We start from the raw sequence: 22084 nt of genomic DNA, 5'->3' as shown, positions 1-22084 counted from the left end.
CATAGCTCTCCAACCTGCCAGATCCCCCAGATGTGGGCACTCCTAGGGAGGAGACATGCTACTTTCTTGCAGCTCATTCTCACACCTTATCGCCAGGAGCCCCTACTTCTGGCTGAGCAGCTCTGGCTTGTGTTGGGGCCCTGCAGACCTGGAGAATGAGACTGTGGAGCTTTCATAGCTGCAGACTTGCAAAGGGGGCAGCCTGGGTTACCAAGACAGAGTTCTGCAGGGAGCCATGGCCACACTTCCACAAAGGAGCCCCAGTGGGTGCCTCTGTGTTCAGCAGGTCTCCCTCCTGGTCCCCAGTGTGGCAGCCTCTGTGGTCACCACAGGGAGAGGGCGGGCAACACTGCCCTGACGCTGCTGCCAGGGCACTGTCAGGTCTCCCAGGACCCTGAAAGTGGGTCAGACAGAGGTAGGCGGTCAGCTCTACTATTTCTGGCGAGCTTCCACTGGTCTACCTTCTCTTACACGTATCCCAGGTCACAGAACCCTGTCTCCTTTGTAGAACAGAACCATCTCTGATGGTCCAGGCAGGCCTGGTGTGCAGGAACGCACACCCTCTTGTGCCTGGTATGTCAGGGAGGGCTCACAGCTACTCACTTATGGTGGTCCAGCTCTGGGAAGTGGACTTCAAGGGACCCCAGACGAGCTGGGAGTTCACCCTCACTTTTCTGAATCCCCGATGTTGCTACCACACACCACTGGGCATGCTGGGGGATCTCACAGGTGTCAGCTGGTGACTCACCCGGAGCAATCGAGACAGTGCTGCTCTGGGTCCGTCTCCCTCCAGCCCAAGCAGGAACCAACAGTGAACATCACCGGCATCTCTAACCGTGTGTCTGTTCGGATCACAGAGCCTGTTGCTTCCGTGCGGCTCACAGCCCAGCTCACCTCTCGGTCCAGGCCCGCTGCCACAGTCACGATGTCCCCTGTCTCACTGTTGATGGTGAACATGTTCTGGGATGGGCTCTGGGGCGTCTGGGTGACAATCCGGTATCTCACCATGCCGTTGGCTGTGGTGCTGTCATCTGCATCGTTGGCGGTGACCGTCATTACGTATGTACCTGGAACAGACAGCAGGTCAGGTAGGGATGACCCCAGACACCCGTCCCGCCACACACGCAGGGCTCTCAACGCAGTGGCATCCTTCTCCACAGTGTGGTCTAGGAGCTGCCGCTTGTCTGAGGTAGCTCAAGGGCAAAGCTCCTTGGTCCCCACCTGAGGACGTCCTCCTAAGCGTATGGCTCTCTGACATTGTTCTGAACTTTTCCTTGCTCTGCAGAGGACAGAGCCAACCTGTACTAACAAGTGCTTCTTCACCTCTCTGGGGAGCTGGCAGCAGGACCGGCTCTGAGTCAGGACTGCCAATGCCCTGAGCTGCAGGACCTGAGGCTGGGGACAGAGTCCTCATGCAAGACTGCTTCCCGGGGACCAAAGGATGCCGAGTGAAGTCCTGCTGGTGGGTATAAATGGGAGGACTCCATAAAGACGCTGTGACTGAAACATAAATCATGTACATAAAGTTCGCCCTTAAAAAAAAAAACAAGCCCAAGGTTTTGATGTTGTCATGAAATTGAAAATAGCTGTCTCCACCATGTAACTGCACAAGGCAATCCTCGCCCCGGAGGGATATCACAGCCATCACCAGCCCCTCCTTGTCCTTTCTCCCAGCTTCCCAGGTTCCGGTCTGATTTCTGTTTCTCCAGATTTGCCTATTCTGGGTGCTTCATGTAAACGAGGTTACAGAATCTGTGGCTTTTTGTCTCTGGCTTCCTTCACTGAGCCTAGAATTTCCGGGACTCCCTCCTTTTTATGAGTGAGTACTACTCCACTGTGTGAATGAGACAAACATGCTACACTTACTGACTGAATGCTTGTCACGCCCGGCACTCAGCTTTATGAACGAGGTCAGCCAGAGAACTGTCAACCCCTCCTCACACAGTGAGAGAGGCACCACAGACAGGCAGATACTGAGCTGTAAACGAACAGTGTTTCCTAGGAATGAGGGAGGCCCTGATCATGCGAAAAGACAGATGGGTTAACTGAGTGGGAAGGTGGAGTGCCATCATCCCCAGTGGGACCCTCCTGGAATCTCGGCCCCCCGGGAGACTGAGGCTGATGGATTGCCACAAGTTCGAGACTGGCCAGGTTCTAGGCCAGCGTAGGTTGCACAGTAAGATCAAAATAAGCCAAGGAAAACGTGGTCTGCAGAGGAGGCAGAAAGAGGAAGAAGGAGGAGGGAGAGAGGAGGGAGGGAGAGAAAGAGGGAGGGAAGGAGGGAGGGAGAAAGGGAGGAAGGGGGAAGAGGCCAGCAGAGTGGGGAGTTGGGGACTGAGGAAGAGAGAAGAGCTCCTAAAGCCTACACCACAGTTTGGAAATCAGGAGACTTGGCTGTTTTCACAAGCCAGCCCTCAGGGTGAGGTGAGGATGCTCCAGGCTTGAACACTTTGAGCCAAAAGGAAGAAGCAGGCCGCGGGTTGCCATGGAAACGACCCAGGAACATTCCCAGCCCTAGAGCGGAGCAAGGGCTCTGCAGGTTTAGTTGTTCTTTCTGAAAGGTGCAGAGAGAAGGGGGAGGAGGAGGCCTGGAAAGCTGGCCTAGTGAGGAGTCCCTCCCTCGTGTTGCCCACGGATGCTCTACACCCCAACGTCCTCTGCACTGTCCACTCAGCAGGCTCTTGAGAATGTCTGATAGTCTGAGGGGCAGGCTCTCAGGCAGCCTCTGCCATTTTTACCTCCTGTGAAATGTCAGCTTATCCCTCAAGCCTGAGAGGTGGCTGCCCTTTCCAACTCTTCACTTCTTGGCCTGCCTCTCTCTGTCTCTGTCTGTCTCTGTCTGTCTGTCTCTCTGTCTCTGTCTCTGTCTCTGTCTCTGTCTCTCTCTCTCTCTCTCTCTGTGTGTGTGTGTGTGTGTGTGTGTGTGTGTGTGTGTGTGTGTGTCTAAATGTTCCCGAGTCTCCTTTGCACCCTGGTGCTTAGGATTCGGATGTAACCTGGGCTCACAGCCATCCCTGGGGACAGCAAGGAGCACAGATACTCCATGAACACCTGTGGGAGGCAGAGGCAGGGGAGGGTCCAGGAAAAAGGAAGGGCAATTAAATGGTAGACTAAAGCAGAGGAGAAGCCACTTGGCACAGAGTCCTAGACCTATGCAGAGGACCCAGAAAACAGTGGATACTGTTGGTCAGAGAGGAAGGAAACTTCAAGGAAGTCCCAGATGTCAGGAGGGAGCACAGGGAGGAGGATAGGGACCCAGGAGTCACAGGGAGACTGCCGGTAGTGGGTTCGAGTGCTTGGGGAACAGTGGAGATGCAGGAGTTAGTGGAAGGTGTGACCACCAAGACCTTCGGCTCTGTGGGAGAAAGCAGCTCTTGTGTGGTGGTACACTGGGACAAAGGAGCTGCCAGGACAGGCTGAGGCCAGGGTGTGCTGTCCCACACAGAAGGGCTTCACCTGCTTCCTGGGCACAGCCTAAGACTGTGGTGTCCTAGTTCATAGAGGACAGGCTGTGAGCTTTATTGTGGCCCAGAGAATGAAGGGTGGGGGAAGTCACAGGAACGGTGGAGAAAACTGCTGACTGTTTCAGTCCCGGAGCTGTGGAGTCCTGGGTGTATCCATCAGGCAATGGGGCTAGCCTTGGGCCCAAGTTAGAGGAGACACCCTCTCTGGGGACTGTGGGAGGCATGGCCATTAAGGCAAGGAAGGAAAGTGTGCTCATCTGGGCTCATGCCCAGGGCCATGCAGAAAGCAGAGAGGACCAGAACACGGGATGGGTGGACAGTGGCTGTGGGGGCAGGGGCACAGAGATATCCTTCCATCACGAGGTAGGCCAGAACTGCATCGCCTCTCGCCCAGGCTGTGAGCATAACTCATGTGTAGAGATCCCTATCTGCCCCCAACAAAAGTATGTGGAGAAACAGCCTCAATAGCCCATCTACAGGGCTTCACAAACACGTTCTCACTTGTAAAATACTGCACAGTACCCTAGTCACGTAGAAGCACCTCACAAAGTCTAGAAGCCCGGAAGCGGCTGCATCAGCATCTCAAAGATGCTCTCTCCAGGCACCCATAGGACATCACGGCCCCACCTTGGGATGTAGAATTGGGGGGAGACAGATGTCCCTGGTGACTTAGAAAAGAGCTTGCTGCCAGATTGCCTGGGGCTGTCTCTTGTCTCCAGAGTGACAGGAGACCACAGTCTCCCAGATCTTGGGGACAGAGTACCAATGTCATCTCGACCCTTCACAGCACGGCGTTTTCTCGCTTCCCCAGTGGAGTCTGTTGAGTTCCGGACAGCTGAGTTACAGAACGTTCAGTGGGCTGGATTTATTGCTCTCGGCAGGGAAGTGGGCAAATTTATGGTTCTGCAGGACCCTCGAATCCCACAGACAGATGCACGGCCTTGAGCTGCTGAGAGGCCATGTACTGAGTTACGGCTCCTGCCAGTGGCCTGGGGAGGACCATAGGCAGTGGCCTGGGGAGGACCACAGGCAGGACACATTTTTCTTCAGACTCTTGCTTGCATTTTTGCAGGTCAAGTGCTGAGCACAGTACCTGGACCCTAGAAGGGAAGATGCCTGGGTCTTACTCAGCTGGGTTTCGAGAGACATCTTGGAGGGAGCCTTGAGGGAGAACTCAGAGTATGTCACACATTTGTCTGCAGCCCCCTGCAGTCCTTGCTAAGGGCCCACCTAGCTTTGTCCCCTCTAGACTAGGGGCAGGGCCAAATCCCTGGCACTTGCCTGTGCCTTGTCCTGGAATTTTTTATTTGGACTGTTTTCACTGGGCCCCAAAAGTCACATGACTAGAAGCACCTTGTCTAGTGACACAAAAGCAAGGAGGCCCGGGATGGGAACCAAAGGGCTGAGGAGTCCAGGCTGACGAGTCATAATCATAGCTCTGAAGAGGCACACCGACCCTGCCAAGACCTTCTCTACCTCCAGGTTTGGCGGGAAGGAACTGAGTCCTGGGAGCTCCCCACACGGGGTCTAGAGATGCTCAGGTGATGGCTTTGGCCAGATAACCTTGGCTCTGGTGTTACTTGGAAGGTTCCAGAGGAGGAGGAAGTGATGGATTTTCAGGGCACTTCTGGAAGAGATCTGTGCTTGTCTTCTGGGATCCCTGTAGCAAAGTGTCCCCGACTGGAGCTTACACAAGTGTGTATGCCACAGCCAGTGTTGCGGGATGAACAGGTCGCTCTCCCTCCCAAGGCTCCAGAAGCTTTCCAATTGCTAGAGGTGGTCTCCAAGTCCAGGGGTTCCTGGCTCATGGCCACACCCCTCCAAACACTGCCCGCCTCTGTCCTCACTGGTGAGTCAAGTGTCCTCTTCCCGCTCTTGGATTTGCCCTGACTAGCAACGTGTACAAAGCTGACCTCCTGTTCTTAAAGTAGACCATGCTCTCCTGTCCTGTGGGGTCCTGAGTTTGGGGGTCCAGTTTGGACCTATTGTTTATGGGGACTATGTGGAGGATGGGGCTGGTAGGGCTTAATACTGACAGCAGTGACTAAGCACAGGAGGCTGTGACCTCTGTGTGACATGTGTCTGGATGGCCTGGGTAGCTTCAGAGGCCAGGCTGGGCTCTAAACTCAGATGTCTCATCGCCAATCCAGTCTGAATCTGGCTGTGACCCCCCTGGCTCTTGGCTTGCTGCTGTATCCCCTCTTTGAGTCTCAGGTTCTTCTTTCAGAAGCTGGAGCTGAAGGTGTCTCGAGTCTTAGTCCGGAGAAGATTGATCTGGGCTCTGCATTCAATGCTATTCCGGTGGGTACTATGGGGTTAGAGAGGTCATATCTCCTCTTTGTGTCGGGGATGGCGAGACGGTGGCCAGCGCCCCCTGCTGACCCTTCCTTCTCCCAGTGAGGTCACAAGGATGACCTCAATCTCCCAGGCACTCTTCTGAGTGTTGAGCATTTGCCCTACTGCAAAGCCAGACCACCAGCACAATGGCTGTGCTCATAGCCACCCACATGCACCGTGGAGGGAGCGCCCACCTGAGCCACATCTGTGCTGGCCTGGGTGCTACTCAGAGATTGAGAAGAATGCCTCTACGCCTCCCACCCCTTCCTGGAGAAAGACTTGGATTTTTGCCTGTGAGCAGAGCCAGGCAAGCCAAATGAACCGTCTTTTCTCTGGGCTCAGGGGTGTGGCCCGCTCTCCCCAGGGGTGACAGCCCCTCCTCTCTGAATTCACTGGCGGGTAGCGGGAGAGCACAGAGGACTCCAGGCTCCACTCTTCCTTGGAACCCGTGTACTACGCTGCCACACGCCTTAAAGGATTAATTTCACAAGCCTTAAATTGCAGTTTAATTTGAAAACTAATTCAGCCCCATAATTGGCTTTCTGCTCAAATCACTGAGGCTAAAGATTTAAATTCTTAATATTCAGATGACTTTCAAGTATCTGGTGCCATCTGTGCACCAGGCCGTGGCATTAATCTAAGGGGACTTCCACCGGCGCAGAAATGAAATAAATAAATATGGGGGCCTGCTAATAGAATAATCTATTCAAGCCGGAGCCCGGCCTTGTACAGATGAGAGTTCCTCTCACTCCCGACTTGTAGATTCTTCTGCTGTTTAATATTTTTTTTATGTGACATCAATTTCAGAATCCATAGCGGCGGGGGTCTCCGCACTGCTACAAGGGGTCAGGGTGTGCAATGAGTTAAGACAGCTGACTGAGAGGTCAAGACGTCGTTTTGCTTGGGCAGTTTGAGAAGCGATGCTGCAAGTTGGCTGTGGGCTTCTGGCCAGAAGCATAGCAGAGGTTCTGTGGCCAACCTGGGGGTGCTCCAGAAAGGAGATGGGGGCTGGGAGGGAACGCAGTGGGTAAAGGGCTTACTGCACAGGCACGAGGACCCAAGCTTGAATCCCCAGGGTCCACATGAAAGTTGGACGCAGTAATGCTCAAATCCGTCATCCCAGCGTGGGAAGGTGGAAGTGGAGAAGGAAAATGAATCCCCAGGAGCTTTGGGATGACCACACTGGTGAATGGAAAGGTGGAAGGTGAAGACTGGTGCCTGAGGATGTCCTCTGACCACCACACTCACACTTTAGCGAGCACACGTCTGCACACAGGTACAGGAACACACATGCACATGCATACGCGCACACACACACTGCACATACATGGTAATTATTTTTTTTAAAAGGTGATGTATGTGTGGCCAGGGTGATTGTGGGGAAGGGAGCCCAGCTAACAGGACAGTGCTGTCCTAGGTCAGACCCTGAACCCTACCTAGAATGCCATCTGTCATGGTGTGTGAACTGACTCCCCTCCCCTGGCCTGGGTGAAACCTGAACCCTAGTGTGTATTTGTCACAGTGCGAGTGTGAACCCCCCCCACCCCCCCAGGTCTAGGTGAGACCTGAACCCTACCTAGTGTCTGAGTGTGAACTGCCCCACCCAGGCCTGGGTGAGCCCTAAACCCTAGTATGTCATCTGTCATGGTGTGAGTGTGAACTGCGCCACCCTCCCCCCCAGGCCTGGGTGAGTGCGAGTGTGAACTGCCCCCCTCAGAGGTGCCTGTGTTTGCACACTTGGTCCCTACTTGGTCATGCTATTTTGAGAGGTCATGGAAACTTTGAGGGGCGGAGACTGTTTGGGGGGATATGAGTCACAGAGGGGAGGCTCTGAGGTATTTTATAGTCCGAGACCCTCTCCTCACTTTGCTTCCTCTCTGGTCTCTGCCCCCTGTCATAGAGGTGTGATCAGTACTTGCTGTATGCTCTTGCTACCACAGAGCCACTTGGCACATGCTTCCTCTCAATGATGGACTGAACCTCAAACTGTGAGTCAAGGTAACTTTTTCTTTAGTAAAGCCACATTTGCCTCAGCACTGAGGAAGGCCACTAACACCCCTCCGAGGCCTGAATGCTGCTGTAACTCTTTCTCAGCCAGGTGTGTGTGTGTGTGTGTGTGTGTGTGTGTGTGTGTGTGTGTGTGTGTGTGTGTCCAGAAGGACTCTCATCTGAGGGGAAGAAGGCTGTAGCAGCCCATTGATTGGCGAGGGTGAGGACTCCTGATGTAGGCTCTCTATGGACTGCTGGCACACAGCAGGAAGGTCAGCTGGCTTTTAAATATATCTTCCTACATTTCTGAAGAGATGTTAAATTCAACAAAAGGGACTTGTCAAAGTTTGGGGAATGATGCAGATGCTATTATCCAACCCTCCGGATCCACGAAGTAAGTGGTTTTATTTCCATTTTATCGGCACGTAATGAAAAGCTTGCTCTAGGCCACATCAGGGTCACATGGTGGCTGCACTGTAGCAAACCTGGACAAGTAGAGCCCCTGGGTTCCACACAGACGTGTAGGCGCAGTTCTGGCTGGGGAGCACTCTCCTGTCCCCGGGAATGCACTGTGAGGGAAGGGGAGAAAACTCAGATACCGTCCATCCCGACACCCACACCTACAGCTATCACAACAGTGACAGGCGCAAGGACCGTGGGCTGTGTGGGAGAGCAATTCTCAGTGCACCTCTGAGAACAATCTAATTAGAGGCAGACAGAGACACGAGCGGTCACCGCAGAGGGTGCGCAGATGGTGAGAGACACGGGACAAGATGCTGTATGTCACTTGTCATTAGAGAAACACACTCCGACTGCAGCGGACACCTCTGTGCACCCACCCTCGGCTGTGCACCGAGCCTGGTGAGGCACAGGTGGCTGCCGTTCACCATGGTGGGAATAGCACAGGGACAGCTCCTCGAGGAAGGGCATGGACGTGTCTTACAACGTGGTCCACTGGATCCCAGTGTCCTCTGAAGACCCTTGCCTTAGAGGGCAGGCCCTCAGCAGGGGGCTGTTGGGAGGGGGTGATAACACGCTCTGTTTGGCTAGGAAGGGCTCCAAAAGGCTTGGGCTGAAGGCTTGGCCCTCTACCCGGCAGATCTGCTCACTGAGAGGCCATCGGGTCATGAGAGTTTTGACCTTGCCAGTGGATCTATTCCCCGGTGGGTTCCAGCTGGAAGACTTGCTATCCGTAATGGTGGCAGTAAGCAGAGCTGGGGTCTGACTGGAAGTCTGTCACTGGAATGTGCATTTGAAGGGTATGTTTTGTTCTCTGCTCCCACTCTTTGTTGCCTGCTGCTGTGATGGTCCCTGTGCCGCACGCACTCTATCGGTAGAGTTCAGCCTCCCCTCAGACTCACAGCCTTGGAGCCAGCCAACCATGGGCTGAACTCCCTGAAATGGTGGGCCCAAGTCAAGCTTTCCTCCTTGTAAGGTGGCTGTGCCTGGGACTGTGTCACAGAGACGGGAGCTACCGCCCTGTGTGAGCTGGCACTCCTTATGCAGACCTTTGTCCCAGAAAAAACGAACCTGTGCTCTCAAACATCCCCGCCCCCTACCCCGTGCTTCCCCTTGGCAGCTTCACTTTGAAGGTCTCAAGCTGCAAAGCACTTTTCAGGTGACAGTCAGCCAGCCACCTAGCAAACGGTGGCCGCTCTGTGGCTTATACTGTGGACCTCCCCCCCCCCCGGGGGGGGTTCTGTGTGCCTTGGATGAACCTCCAGGGTCTCATGCTGAGTGCAAGTGTCAACCCCAGAGGTTCTGTGGTTCCATCTACACAGAGAGAAGAGCATGGCAGGCCTTGCCAGGGTGAGGGTGAGGTTGGGTAAGGGCTGTGGCTACAAAAGACGGTCAGAGGGATCTGTATTCTTTCTTTTCCTCATTGCTCTGACCAACCACATCCGGATAGCTGGCAGGAAGGACCTTAGGGGAAGGGGAGTTAATTTCAGCCCACAGTTGCTGGGTATATGATAGAACAAGGGACGAACGTGGCTCTGGGGAGCAAGGAATGCAGCTGCGACTTCTGTATTTCCCAAGGCTTCGTGACACAGGAAGCAGGAAGCAGATGGGAAATGGGATTGGGTTATCAAGCCTTAAGGCCTGTTCCCAGTGATCCACTTCCTATGCCAGGTTCCATATCTCAGAGGTTCAGAGCCCATGGCAGGCACTCATATCACCGCATATATTTTTATATGTCTTTTGTGTCTTGATGGCTGGGCTCACAGAGCCACATGGGTGACAAAACTGCATAGAAATAGACACCTAGACACAAACGTGTACACAGACAGATACAAAACCACATACCCATATACATAGGCTCACACACAAACACCTACACAATCAGACACATGCATAGACTCATACATATATGCATAGACTCATACACAAACAGAGATACACAGATATGCACACACAGACACAGACACCTACACACACACATGCAGAGGCTCACACACAAACATAGAGACAAATATCTAGACACAGACAGACACATGCACGCAGACACATAGGTATACATACATAGATCCATTCACATAAGTGAGTGCAGATGATACTGGCCAGCCTTTAACATGCCTGTGGTGGAACTGATGCTGCGTCCCGAGCATGGGCCACGTGCTGGTCTGGGGGATTCTACTGTGAGAGTCAGGCGGTGGCGACTGTATTTCTTCTCGCAGCTACATGTGAATATATATTTTCTCAACAAGCCCATAATTTAGGCAAAAAGACATTTCTAGTGAATTCCTACAATTGAGAGAAGACTGAGGCTCTGGAGGAAACTGAGGGGCGTGCAGGCTTCTTGTGGGTCCCCAGGCTGCTCACAAGTGGCCCTGAACGAACCCCACCCTTCAACGTTCTCTGCCGGCTTAGTCAATATTTAATCTTTTCCCATTTGTTTTCCATTAGGACGCATATCTGAAACCTCTCATTAGCCCATCTTTCCAGAGAATAATGACTAATTTCCGACAGTAGCTTTCCTTTCTCCTACAAAGACCCTTCCATTATTGTAATTTACTGACGGAGGAGGAGAAATTGCAGGCAATTTCCAGGGCCCAGGGACTGTGCTACAGGAAGGGAATGCCACGTCCTCGCCCTTGGCTGGGGTCTGGGGAGGAAGGAGGCGCCAGGTTAACGTGACATCATCTGACTTCATCCCATAGTTGGTCTGGATAAGTGACTCCTTCAGGGACCAGAGACAGATTCCGTAGTTGGGGGAACCCTGAAAGTCACTCAGAACTCAACGCTCGGACCTTGGTTAGCTTTCCGTGAGCAGCCCGAGAGCAGGGTTCAGATCTGCGAGGGCTTCCGTAGCCTGGCTGGCTCTGGTTAGGACTCACTGCTTGTGTCTGCAGCTCAAGGGCTTAGGAGGATTTCTGAAAGCTTCTGAGGCAGCATGCTGCTTCTGTTGGCCCTAATGAGTCAACACCAGCTACACATGCTGTTAGCTAGTTATTTATTTATTTATTTATTTATTTATTTATTTATTTATTTCCTGTTTGCTTTAAACGAAGGTGTGGGAAGCCGGGTTTGTGAGAGGGAAGGCCAAGAGAATTTCAGGCCCATTAGCTAAGCCCCAGGTCCTGGATGAGAGGACACCTGCCTCTGTGCTAATGAGAATACACCCCAGCTGAGCCGAGCCTTCCCTCCAGCCCCTCCATGAGGTGCCCTTGGCTGCCCTCCTTCAGTTTCTTGTAGCTAATTTGCCCGCCCACCGCCTGCCCCTGCGCCTCGAGGGACTGCCTCGCGATGAGCTGCCTAAGGTTCCACAGAAATAATGTTACATCCGTTCTCTCCGGTGACACTGGGCTCGCCAGTGTCTCGCCGTCCTGGAAGACAATCACTCGAAAATGCAATCACTTTGTTGAAACAGCTGGCCCCCAGGGACAGGCCAATGACAACCTCTGCCAACAGGGGAGAGTATGATAAGTGTTTGTCCTCCTGCCCGAACCAGAGGAGAGGCTGACCCCTCATGGGGCCCGTGCAGCCCTGGGATCAGATGGCTCCTTGGAGGACGGTCTGCCCTGGCTCTGCTTGCTCTCGATTTCTGAGAAAAAAACTGCCTATTTTGCCCAGTAGTCTGCAGAGCTCAGAATCACTGCAGGAGCTGGGGTTGGTGGATATGGTGCAGGAAGCTAGGTAAATAACAGGGAGAAGTAAGGGGGAACCTTGTGTGTGTCTGAGAGTTGCTCATACTCAGGGTATAACCGGATGGAGTGGCTTGCTGTCTGTCTGAACTTCAAGGTTACTTGGGTGTTACGTGTTTTTAAATGTCTATACCTGGGGTCTTCAGCAGAGGCTTCTGTCACCTCATCTATCCTACCCTTCCCAGGGTAAGGCTTGCCCAGTGAGGTCCTCCCAACCCCCATCACAGGAGACAGCTCAGTAGGACCACCTAGGGGCTTGTTGACCCCTAGGCTGACATCTCCCGAGGAGACCAAGCCAGTGGGCCCATCACTGTGGGTCTGGCTAGCACTCTGTACCTCTGAGTAAGCCTCCAGCAGGGTTAGAAATGTGGGCACCTGTGTTGTGACCCCATACACAGCTGCTTGGGCCCACAGTGTCCTCACTGCTAAATGGTGACTGGTACATTTGCTTGTCAGGATGGTGGCATGCAGAGATGTTGAAACCTGACTCACAGTGAGGGTCCTGGTATATGGTAAAGCCATATGTCCTATGATCTGTGAGAAGAGAGGCTCTTGGGTCAGTTCTCAGGGAAACAGAGGCCCTGACATGGAGGCTCACCTCCTGGGTTGGGAGAGGGGTTTGCTTGTTTGGTGGGCCTTGGTCTCTGGCCTGGTTTCCTAACCCTGGTTGGCACAGCATCTTCCTTTCCTACGTTCTCTTTGAACACATGTTCCCCTCTCCTATGCTTCAGCCCTAGTCTAATGTTACCATAGAGACAAAGACAAGACCAAAAGCCAACGTAAAATCTCCCACTCTAACAATCTAAGCCTAATACTCGGTCCTTGACCCAGGATACAAACAACTAGAGCAACTCTTGATAGCTCCTGGGCCTCACCCCAATGGCCGGTCTTGTGGAGGGCAAGCGATATTAAACAATTTAGTACTTTGAGGGGAGGTAGCTCAGTTGGTAACATGCTTGCATTGCAAATACGAGGATCTGTGTTGGACTTACAGAAGCCATGTAAAAAAGCCAGTCACAGTGGCTCATGCTTACAAACCCAGAGCTGGAGAGGCATAGATAGATGAAGCCCTGGGCTTGCTGGCCTGCCAATCTAGTCTATGTAGAGTTCTTGATTAGTGAGACCCCTCAAGAAACAGGGTAGATGAGCAACGCTCAAGGTTAGCCTCTGACCTCCACATGCACATGCTTGCATGTGCGCTGACACATGTGTACTCACACATGTGTGTTGACATATGTGCACTGACACATGTGCTCACATACATGCACTGACACATATGCACTGACACCACATGTGTATTCACACATGTATACTCACATATATGTACTGACACATGCACACTGACACACATGCACTCTCACATATGATTCACATATGTGCATTCGCATATGCACTCAAACACGTGCACTCACACATGTGCACTGACATACATACACTCACACATGTACACTGACATATATGCACTCACATATGTGTGCTCACACATGCACTGACACATGTGTATTCACACATGTATGTTCACGCACATGTACTGACACACGTGCACTGACACACCCGCACTCTCACATGTGTACTTATGCACGTGCACGCACATATGCACTCAAACACGTGCACTCACACATGTGCACTCACACAATGTGCCTCCTACATTCACACACTCATCCCCTGAAAACATAGTGAACCACCCTCCTGTTATCTATTCAGTAAGGACCCTGTGACCAATGGTCAGGTAACTTCTTATAATTGCTATAAAATATCTCGATTCCCTCTCAGGAGCCTGTCCATTCATCCACCATCTTTCTGTCCTCAATGTCTAGTCTTCCTTAAAATTTTCACATCTGCAGAGAGACTCTCTTTTTTTTTTTTTTGGTTCTTTTTTTTGGAGCTGGGGACCGAACCCAGGGCCTTGCGCTTCCTAGGCAAGCGCTCTACCACTGAGCTAAATCCCCAACCCCGAGAGACTCTCTTATAAACCATCTCCTGTCAATAAAAATGCTGACGGTCAATGAGGTGAAGCAGGATTAGAAGGTGAGACATCCGGCAGGGACAGAGAGAATTCTGGGGGACAGTGAAAGGTGAGAGAGATTCATCCCAGAACGATGAGGTGACAGATGGAAACCAGCAGGTAGCTGAACCCAGGTTGGAATAAAAGGGATGATAAGTTAAGAGCAAGTTGGAGAACAAGCCAAAACTTACAGCCTAGGGATTTATTAATCAATAATTAGTCTCAGAGTCATTACCGCTGGGAATTAAGTGGTTGGGAAGAAAAACTAGATCTTACACATGTCAGTCCTAGTCTGGTTAAAAGCATTGCTCCCTTGTCTAGGGTCTGTCATCCCTGGCATGGCAGTCCCTTCTTTTCTCCTTCAGCTTCTGAAGTTTGAGCGCCATCAGACTAGTCTCTGTGGCTACAGTGCCTCTCTGTACTCTGAAGTGTGTGAGAATGGGGGCTGTAAAGTCTTGGGCAGCTGTATCATGTGTTAGCAGTCCCAGCCCCATGTCCCGCACAGTGTGTGGGGTCCCCAGGAAGCAAATGCTGACACGTCCGCTGAGCCTTACCTGGCTTGGAGCCCTCATCCACAGAGCCGTTGTAGACCTGGTTGATGAACTCGGGACGGTTGTCATTCATGTCGATGACGTAGATATACAGATCAATCGGATTCTCCACCTTGTTACCGTTCATATCCACCGCGTGGGCTCGGAGCTGCAGAGCAACAGACACACGCATCAGAGCTGGCAGCCACATCCAAGGGTATGCTTGTCTCTGGTGAGTGTGGTTCCTGGGGACTCACAGCTCTGGGGTAGCACAGTAGCTCCCTGCTTCCTGGGAAAAGAGGCAGGGGCAACCTGGGCAGGGTTCAGATGGGACTGAGAAACCCAGAAACTTCTGTGAGCCTTGGCTCTCTCCCCTGTGCACTATGGGATGTGATGGTTTGAATATTCTTGGACAGGGAGTGGAACTATTTGGAGGTGTGGCCTTGTTGGAGTAGGTGCGTCACTGTGGGCGTGGGCTTTAATACCCTAGTTCTAGCTGCCTGGAAGCCAGTCTTCTGTGAGCAGCCTTCACATGAAGATGTAGAACTCTCAGCTCCTCCTGCACCATGCCTGCCTGGATGCTACTATGTTCCTGCCTTGACGATAATGGACTGAACTTCTGAACCTGTAAGCCAGCCCCAATTAAATGTTGTCCTTATTAGAGTTGCCTTGATCATGGTGTCTGTTTTCAGCAATAAAACCCTAAATAAGACATGGGGGTCAAGTTGGCAGAAACAGGGTGCATCCTCTATCTGTGATACCAAGGTCACCCAAGGCCCCTCAATCTGACATCTTCACATGCCTGGGGTAGACAGGTGCCCTGCGGACAAGACGTTACAGTTTTTCACAGTGGCTTCAGCTAGGCCACTGTGACTTGTGGAGTGGTGGGGCTTAGGTGTCTGCTCCTGAGAGGTTGACTGAAGGCAGGGCCCGGGGAGAGATCTTCATGGGGTGCATACAGGTGGAGGGTGTGTGATGCTTCAGAGGTGGGTGTCAAGGAGGGACTAAGGGAGGGCCAAGCTGGCCAGGACCCTGGGAGACCTACTGCGGTCTCTTTGTCTCAGCTGCCTGTTCACCCTCTGGAAGATTCTTTTGCCCTTGCTTCAGGTATGTCTGCAGTTCTGAGCTTTCACATCGAGTGGAGGATGAGCGTAAGAGGCCCTGCTGGCTCCCTCCAGACTGCTCTTGACCCTGAGCGGCTGTGGATATGCACAGAGGGGCCTGTCTTCCCTCCCCTAGGTGACTGAAGTAGCTGTGGTGGGAGCTCCAGCTTGGGCAACAGCGAGGGGGCGAGCCCTGTGGGTTTTCAATGCCTAGTTTCTGCAGAAGTGATGTCGTCCTAGTACCTTGTCACAGGTGGACAGAGGACTTGGCTGTCACAGGAGCTCTGGGCTTACCCTAATGCTGGTATGATTTTTTTGTCTCATTACTTTGACATTCTTGATGTCTTCTGGGAGAGACCACCCTCTCCTTGACACCAGGAATAAAACTCTATGCCTGTGCTGTACACAGGACAAGCAGGGGCAGGAGGCAGCAGAGTGGGCTGTGTACCAACTGTCACAGGCTGAAGTAATAAGCCTGTAGACTTCGAGCCTGCTGACTCCTCCCGTGGGAAGACGATGGAAGATACAGAAGAAGGCAGCCTGAGAAGCCCCAGTTACAGCTGGTTCCCTGCCTGGGATGCCTACCACAACTGCTACCTCCCAGAAACATGAAAGCAATTTTGGGGATGCCCTGAAGCACAGGGCAGATAGACTATTCCAGTGGGAAATCAGACGGCTTGATCGGGCCTCAAGTCAAGGCCTCAGGGAGGGAAAGGAGCAGGAAGTAGAAACTCCTCAGGCCGGGGACTTTCTCTTACAGACCAGGATAATTAAAACTGAGCTTGTCTAATCTTGGAAGAAGTGAGTTTAATCAGTGAGTGGCTTCCTCCAGTGGCCATGAGGAAGCTCTGATACAGGGCTGACTCCAGGTGATCTCCCGCCAGGGAAAGAGGCAGGGGGAGTGGACAGGCTATGCCTGATATCTCTTTCCCAACCTTCGATCCCACACATGGTGGACCTCCCCTCTAGACTTGGGCATGGATGCCTCTAGAGAACACATTCTAGATAGAAGTGGAGTGTGAGGCAGGCAGGAGGACGGGGAAGTCAGGGAGGAGGTAGCAGGGGGAAGATGGGGGTGTGGCCTGCCAGAGTGGTCCTTGTCAGGGTGAGTGTGAGAAAGTAGAGCACACAGCTCTCTGTCAAGTGATACCTGAACTTCACAGAGTGAGGCAAAGCCCCTGGGGGCAGGGAGGGGGCTTGGGGGACTCACAACTGCTTCCCACACAGCAGCCCTCACAGCCATGGTGAGCACTTCCTACCACCTGCTCGAGTCTCTCCACCTGACCCAAGCTTCAGCCCCAAACAGCCTGTCAGCCCCCAGATGAAAGTCTGGTACCAAGACCAGCCCCATCTTTGCTGTGTCCTCCAGTTGTTCAGCCTGTGAATAAAATCATCTTCCTGTTCACAAAGGACACACCGACTTCCCAACTCTGCTCCTGAGGGAATCTCTCCACCTTTCCTCCCTTCCTCGTCCCAACCTGGGCCTCCACTGCGTGAGAAGCAAAGCGAGGATGCTCAGATGGCATTTCCTGGGACACGCAGGGAGACGCTGTTGGCACGAGCACACTATGCCTGTGTCTGGCTCTGAAAATCTGGGGACCCAATCTTCTCGGGGGTGTGGGGTCATGGAGGATTCACTTGTTCCCCAAAACTTGGGCAGTGCTTACGCCAGTCATTTCTGTTTTCCCAGCATCCAACACACGGCCCAAACGCATCCTGAATGCTCAAGAAGTAAATGTGGTGTGGAAGGATGGATGTGTGGTTGGCATGGGCAAGTGGGCGGATGTTGGATGGGTAGATGGTGGATTAGTGGATAGGTAAACAGGTGGGTGGGTGGATAGGTAAACAGGTGGGTGGGTAGGTAAACAGGTGGGCGGGTGGATAGGTAAACAGGTGGGTGGGTAGGTAAACAGGTGGGCGGGTGAATAGGTAGACAGGTGGGCGGGTGGATGGGTAGACAGGTGGGCGGGTGGATGGGTAGACAGGTGGGTGGATAGGTAAACAGGTGGGTGGGTGGATGGGTAGACAGGTGGGTGGGTGGATAGGTAAACAGGTGGGTGGGTAGGTAAACAGGTGGGTGGGTGGATGGGTAGACAGGTGGGTGGGTGAATAGGTAAACAGGTGGGTGGGTGGTAGGTAAACAGGTGGGTGGGTAGGTAAACAGGTGGGTGGGTGGATGGGTAGACAGGTGGGTGGGTGGATAGATAAACAGGTGGGTAGGTGGATGGGTAGACAGATGGGTGGGTGGATGGGTAAACAGGTGGGCGGGTGGATGGGTAGACAGGTGGACAGGCAGGTTGATGGATGGGTAAGTAGATGGCTGGATGGGAAGATGGTAGATGGACAGATAGATATGTGTAGTTGGTTAGATATGCATTTGAATGGGTAGACGGATTGGTGGGTGACGAGTGGACGGGAAGGTGTTTGTAAGTGTGAGTGGATGAACACACAGATGAGAAATGAAGTCTGTAGAAAAGGGGGGGTGTCTGGATGGATCGTGCTTTTTTTTTTCCCGAAGTTTCTGTGAAGAGGGACAACTGGAGAGGCACTAGCAGGGCCTGTGAGCCTGACTGTGTCTCTGCTCATCACAAGCCATGAGCTGTGCAGAAGCTCCTGGTCTGCGGATTATAAAACGCAGCTACTTAGGGCTCAGGTCGTGGTCTCAGGGCAGGAGACTTGTGGCTCAGAAGGGACAAACCACATTCCTGAGGTTGCTTCCCCAGTCCTTCAGCACAGCACCCTGTTCCTCAGGGCTTGTTGGGGTTGGCCGGGAAGGTCACTGCTGCCAGTGACAGATTCAAGCTCCAGTGATCCCCCCCCCCCCCCCCCCCCCCCCCGCTTTACATAAACCGGCAGTGAGCAAAGTTCTGTCCTTGCCTGAGGATATCATGTGGATGATCTGACAAGTCCTTGTGCACGTGGGGCCTCCTTTGGAGAGAGGAGATGGATGGCCAATCCTGAACAAATGGCTATCAGACAGAGGAGTACCAGGGTCAGCTTGCAATCAGCACAGAGCTGGTGCATGGAGTCGCAGCAATTAACGTGACAGTATGGGGCAGACTCTCGGAGAATTTCACCTTTGTTCTCAGGTGATTGTCAAGCACTGGGCATCCAATGGCTTGGCATTTAGCCACGGGCACACACAACACGCCGAACACGCCCACCTTTGTGCTCTTCACCCGATAGGGCGGTGATGATCTTTATAACAGTGTCACAGCTGAGATCTCTTCACGCTGAGAGGCCTGAGTCCAGGGTGGGCTCAGTAACTTGCCTGAGGCCCACAGAGGTAAAGTGCTGGACCTGGCCCCTCACTGGTGCTGGAGCAGAGCCCAGAGCCCAGGGGATCAGCCACAATGTCATTTGACCATCACATCAGAGAGAGAGAGAGAGAGAGAGAGAGAGAGAGAGAGAGAGAGAGAGAGAGAGGAAGGAGAGGAGGAAGAGGAGGAGGAGGAGGAGGAGGAGGGGAGGAACCTGGTCTCCCATTTCATCTGCAAAAGTTAGTGGGGCAAGAAGGAGACTGAGCCCTCACAGCCTCTCTTTTCTCAGATTCCTCCTTCTGGGAAGGACTGTCAATGCTGAATTAAGTACACCCTAGCCTGGAAGCTCTGAGGTGGAGCTTAGCAACCACACTTTGGTCAGCCTGCGGTAGATGCCAGGGTCTTCCTCTGTGGGTCCTAGAGTGTGCCTTGCTGCTGACAGTGGTGTAAAAGCGTTGGCAGTCCTCAGACCACCTGCTACGGCTCGCCGTGTTCCACATATGGCTACTTACGTGGTAAGAGGCTCTTTCCTCTCTGTCCATGGGCCGAGTAACATACATCCGGCCAGACATGGAGTCGATGTTGAAGACCTCCATGGGGGGCTGGTCGGCGCCTACCCCCGTGATGCTGTAGCGGATGGGGATGTCATTGTCTTTGTCCGACCTGATCTGAAAGGCACAAGAGTGGAGATGTGAGGTACCGTGGTGGCTGACACATCCATCCTGACCTGGAGGGCTCACGCTTGCCCATATTCTCAGAGCACCGTGGGTCTCCACTGGGACAGCTCAGCAACATCTCTCTCACACTGAAGCGCACTTGTCCCTTTAACAAAGCAACCAGTCATTCAGCCCTAGGGAATTCACTTCCCTTCTGTGCTCAAACATATCCCAGGGGAAAGAGCCAATCCGGTTTGAACACGCATGTCCAGTCTTAGGTGCACGTACGGTATGGCAACCTGTGTCTTAGGGTGATTTTTTAGACAAAAATCCTCATTAACCTTGTTAGCACTCTGTCTAAGCTTTGCCCCCACAGTTACCTGGCAACAGCCAGGTACCCTGACACTATAAAGGGAGTTGCTTGCCCCCCTCCTCACTCTCTTGCTAGTGCTTCCTCTTGCTTTCTCTTCCCACTTTGTCCCTTCTCTCCCCATTCCTCTCCCCCTTCTCTTCGAATGCTCATGGCCAGCCTCTACTCCTCTCCTTCCCTCCTCTCCTCTCCTCTCTCTCTCTCTCTCTCTCTCTCTCTCTCTCTCTCTCTCTCTCTCTCTCCCCACTCCCGCCCCTACTACCCTCTTAACTCCCCTCCCCATGCCCTGAATAAACTCCATTCTATACTATACCATCATGTGGCTGGTCCCTCAAGGGGAAGGGATGTCTCAATATGGGCCTGCCAAGGCCCCCCCCTTCCCCCAGACCTCCATAGAACATATCCCCCCTCTCCTTATCCTTTTATTAACACAACAACCATCTAATGCCTGTGCATGACTAGGCATGCATCTGATTAAAATATCCCACGCCTGCACAAAGGCCCGTTTCCATAAGTCAATCAAAAGTTTATCAGAGCAGAAAAACCATACCCCATCTCTACAACCAACTTCTCTTCCTCAAGGGCTCAAAAACAGCTTCTAGGAATACACAGGCTCTCAAGGACTATGGCTCATTCTCCATCTTCCCTACACATGGCTACCTCGTGTTTTCTCTTGTAAATAAAACTCCTTGCTACACTGATGTATATGTATATGTATATGTATATGTATATGTATGTGTATGTGTATGTGTATGTGTATGTGTATGTGTATATGTATGTGTATGTACACACACACACACACACACACACACACACACACACACACACACGTTTAGTTCTTTGATCCTATGAAGATGCCAAGAGTCAGGGATACAACAGGCTCAGCAACCACTAGTAACAGAAAGGCAGTTGGTGGACAGGGAGTTCCTGGGTACCATTAATCTCATGCCCAGTGGCTGAGATTATCAGGTTATAAGCTGGCACAAGGCACACTAGTTCAAGATGTTTTATTTTATTTTATTTTATTATTATTTTTTTTCTGGAGCTGGGGACCGAACCCAGGGCCTTGCGCTCGCTAGGCAAGCGCTCTACCGCTGAGCTAAATCCCCAACCCCCTATTTTATTTTTTTGAGGCAGTGTTCATGTAGCTCAGGTTAGCCTCCCACCCTCCCACCTGTTATGTAACTGAGGATGACTTTGAATTCCTGGTCCTCCTTACTTCCCAGGTCCTGGGATGACAGGCAGGGACCAGTAAGTCCAGTTTACACAGTGCTGGGAACCCAGGGCTTCATGCACCCTAGGCAAACACTCTGCCATCTGAACTACATTCCCAGCCCTCGATATTTCAAGTTCATGCCAAGCTATGGCGTAGTATGCCAGGACACAAAGAGACACCAGCAAGAGGTGCAGTGGCAGAGTGAAGTCCCCATCCACACGACAGGCAGGATCTGCTGGGCAGGGCACTTTGCATGAAATGAGACAGGAGTCTCTCTTGATGAAGGTATGAGAGAAATTAGAGAACAGATTTTTTTCCCCCAGTTTTATTTGTACACCAAACTGAAAGGTGGCTCCAGAAAACCCCCAGTTCCTAAAAAATATTCAACTAATGAAGAACATCTTTCTTTTCTTTCCTCATTTTAAAGGATAAGTTGATTTTTAAAAAATTAAGACTCCTAAAGCAGGAGCAGGGGCTGTCTCTGATTCTGTTGCCTGTCTTTGGATCCCTTTCCCCTAACTGGGCTGCCTTCTCTAGCCTTAATAGGAGAAGATGAGCCTAGTCTTACTGCAACTTGATATGCCAAGGTGGGCTGATATCTATGGGGGGTCTTCCCTTTTCTGAGGAGAAAAGGAGGAGTGGATGGAGAGAAGGGAGGTGAGAGGGAAGGATTGGGAGGAGAGGACAGAGGGGAAGCTGCAATTGGAATGTAAATAAATAATCAATAAAATTTAATTAAAATATAATCACATTGTTACTCCCTTTCTTTTCTCTTTCAAATTCACTGGCTACAGCTTAGTGTTGACTGTGTCTTATTGCTAACAGTGGTCTCTCTTACGTACATCTTCAGCGAAAGGGAGCAAGCAGAGTAAAGAAAAATGCAAAATGTACAGTTTAAAGAGAAAAAGAGCACCTGGAAGTGTAAGGTAGAAGGCAGAAGTTCCGGTGCTCAAGGAGATAAAAAGTTTAAAGAAAAGCCAGATCCTAAAAGGGATAAAGGGAGTGGTGACCT

General features: G+C 52.1%; 1 protein-coding gene across 1 annotated transcript in view; it reads right to left on the bottom strand.

The window, feature by feature from the left end:
- Cdh4 (cadherin 4) overlaps positions 1-22084 on the bottom strand; it is a 479197-nt gene that overhangs the window by 40000 nt on the left and 417113 nt on the right. Inside the window, 3 exon segments of the mRNA NM_001419540.1 lie at positions 895-1067; positions 14492-14636; positions 19343-19498. Coding sequence (NP_001406469.1) covers positions 895-1067; positions 14492-14636; positions 19343-19498 — 474 coding nt within the window.

This window comes from Rattus norvegicus, chromosome 3 (genome assembly GCF_021556685.1).
Source record: "Rattus norvegicus strain SHRSP/BbbUtx chromosome 3, alternate assembly SHRSP_T2T, whole genome shotgun sequence".
NCBI lineage: Eukaryota > Metazoa > Chordata > Mammalia > Rodentia > Muridae > Rattus > Rattus norvegicus.
The sequence above is the reverse complement of the archived record's forward strand: the minus strand, read 5'-3'. Positions and strand labels throughout refer to the sequence as shown.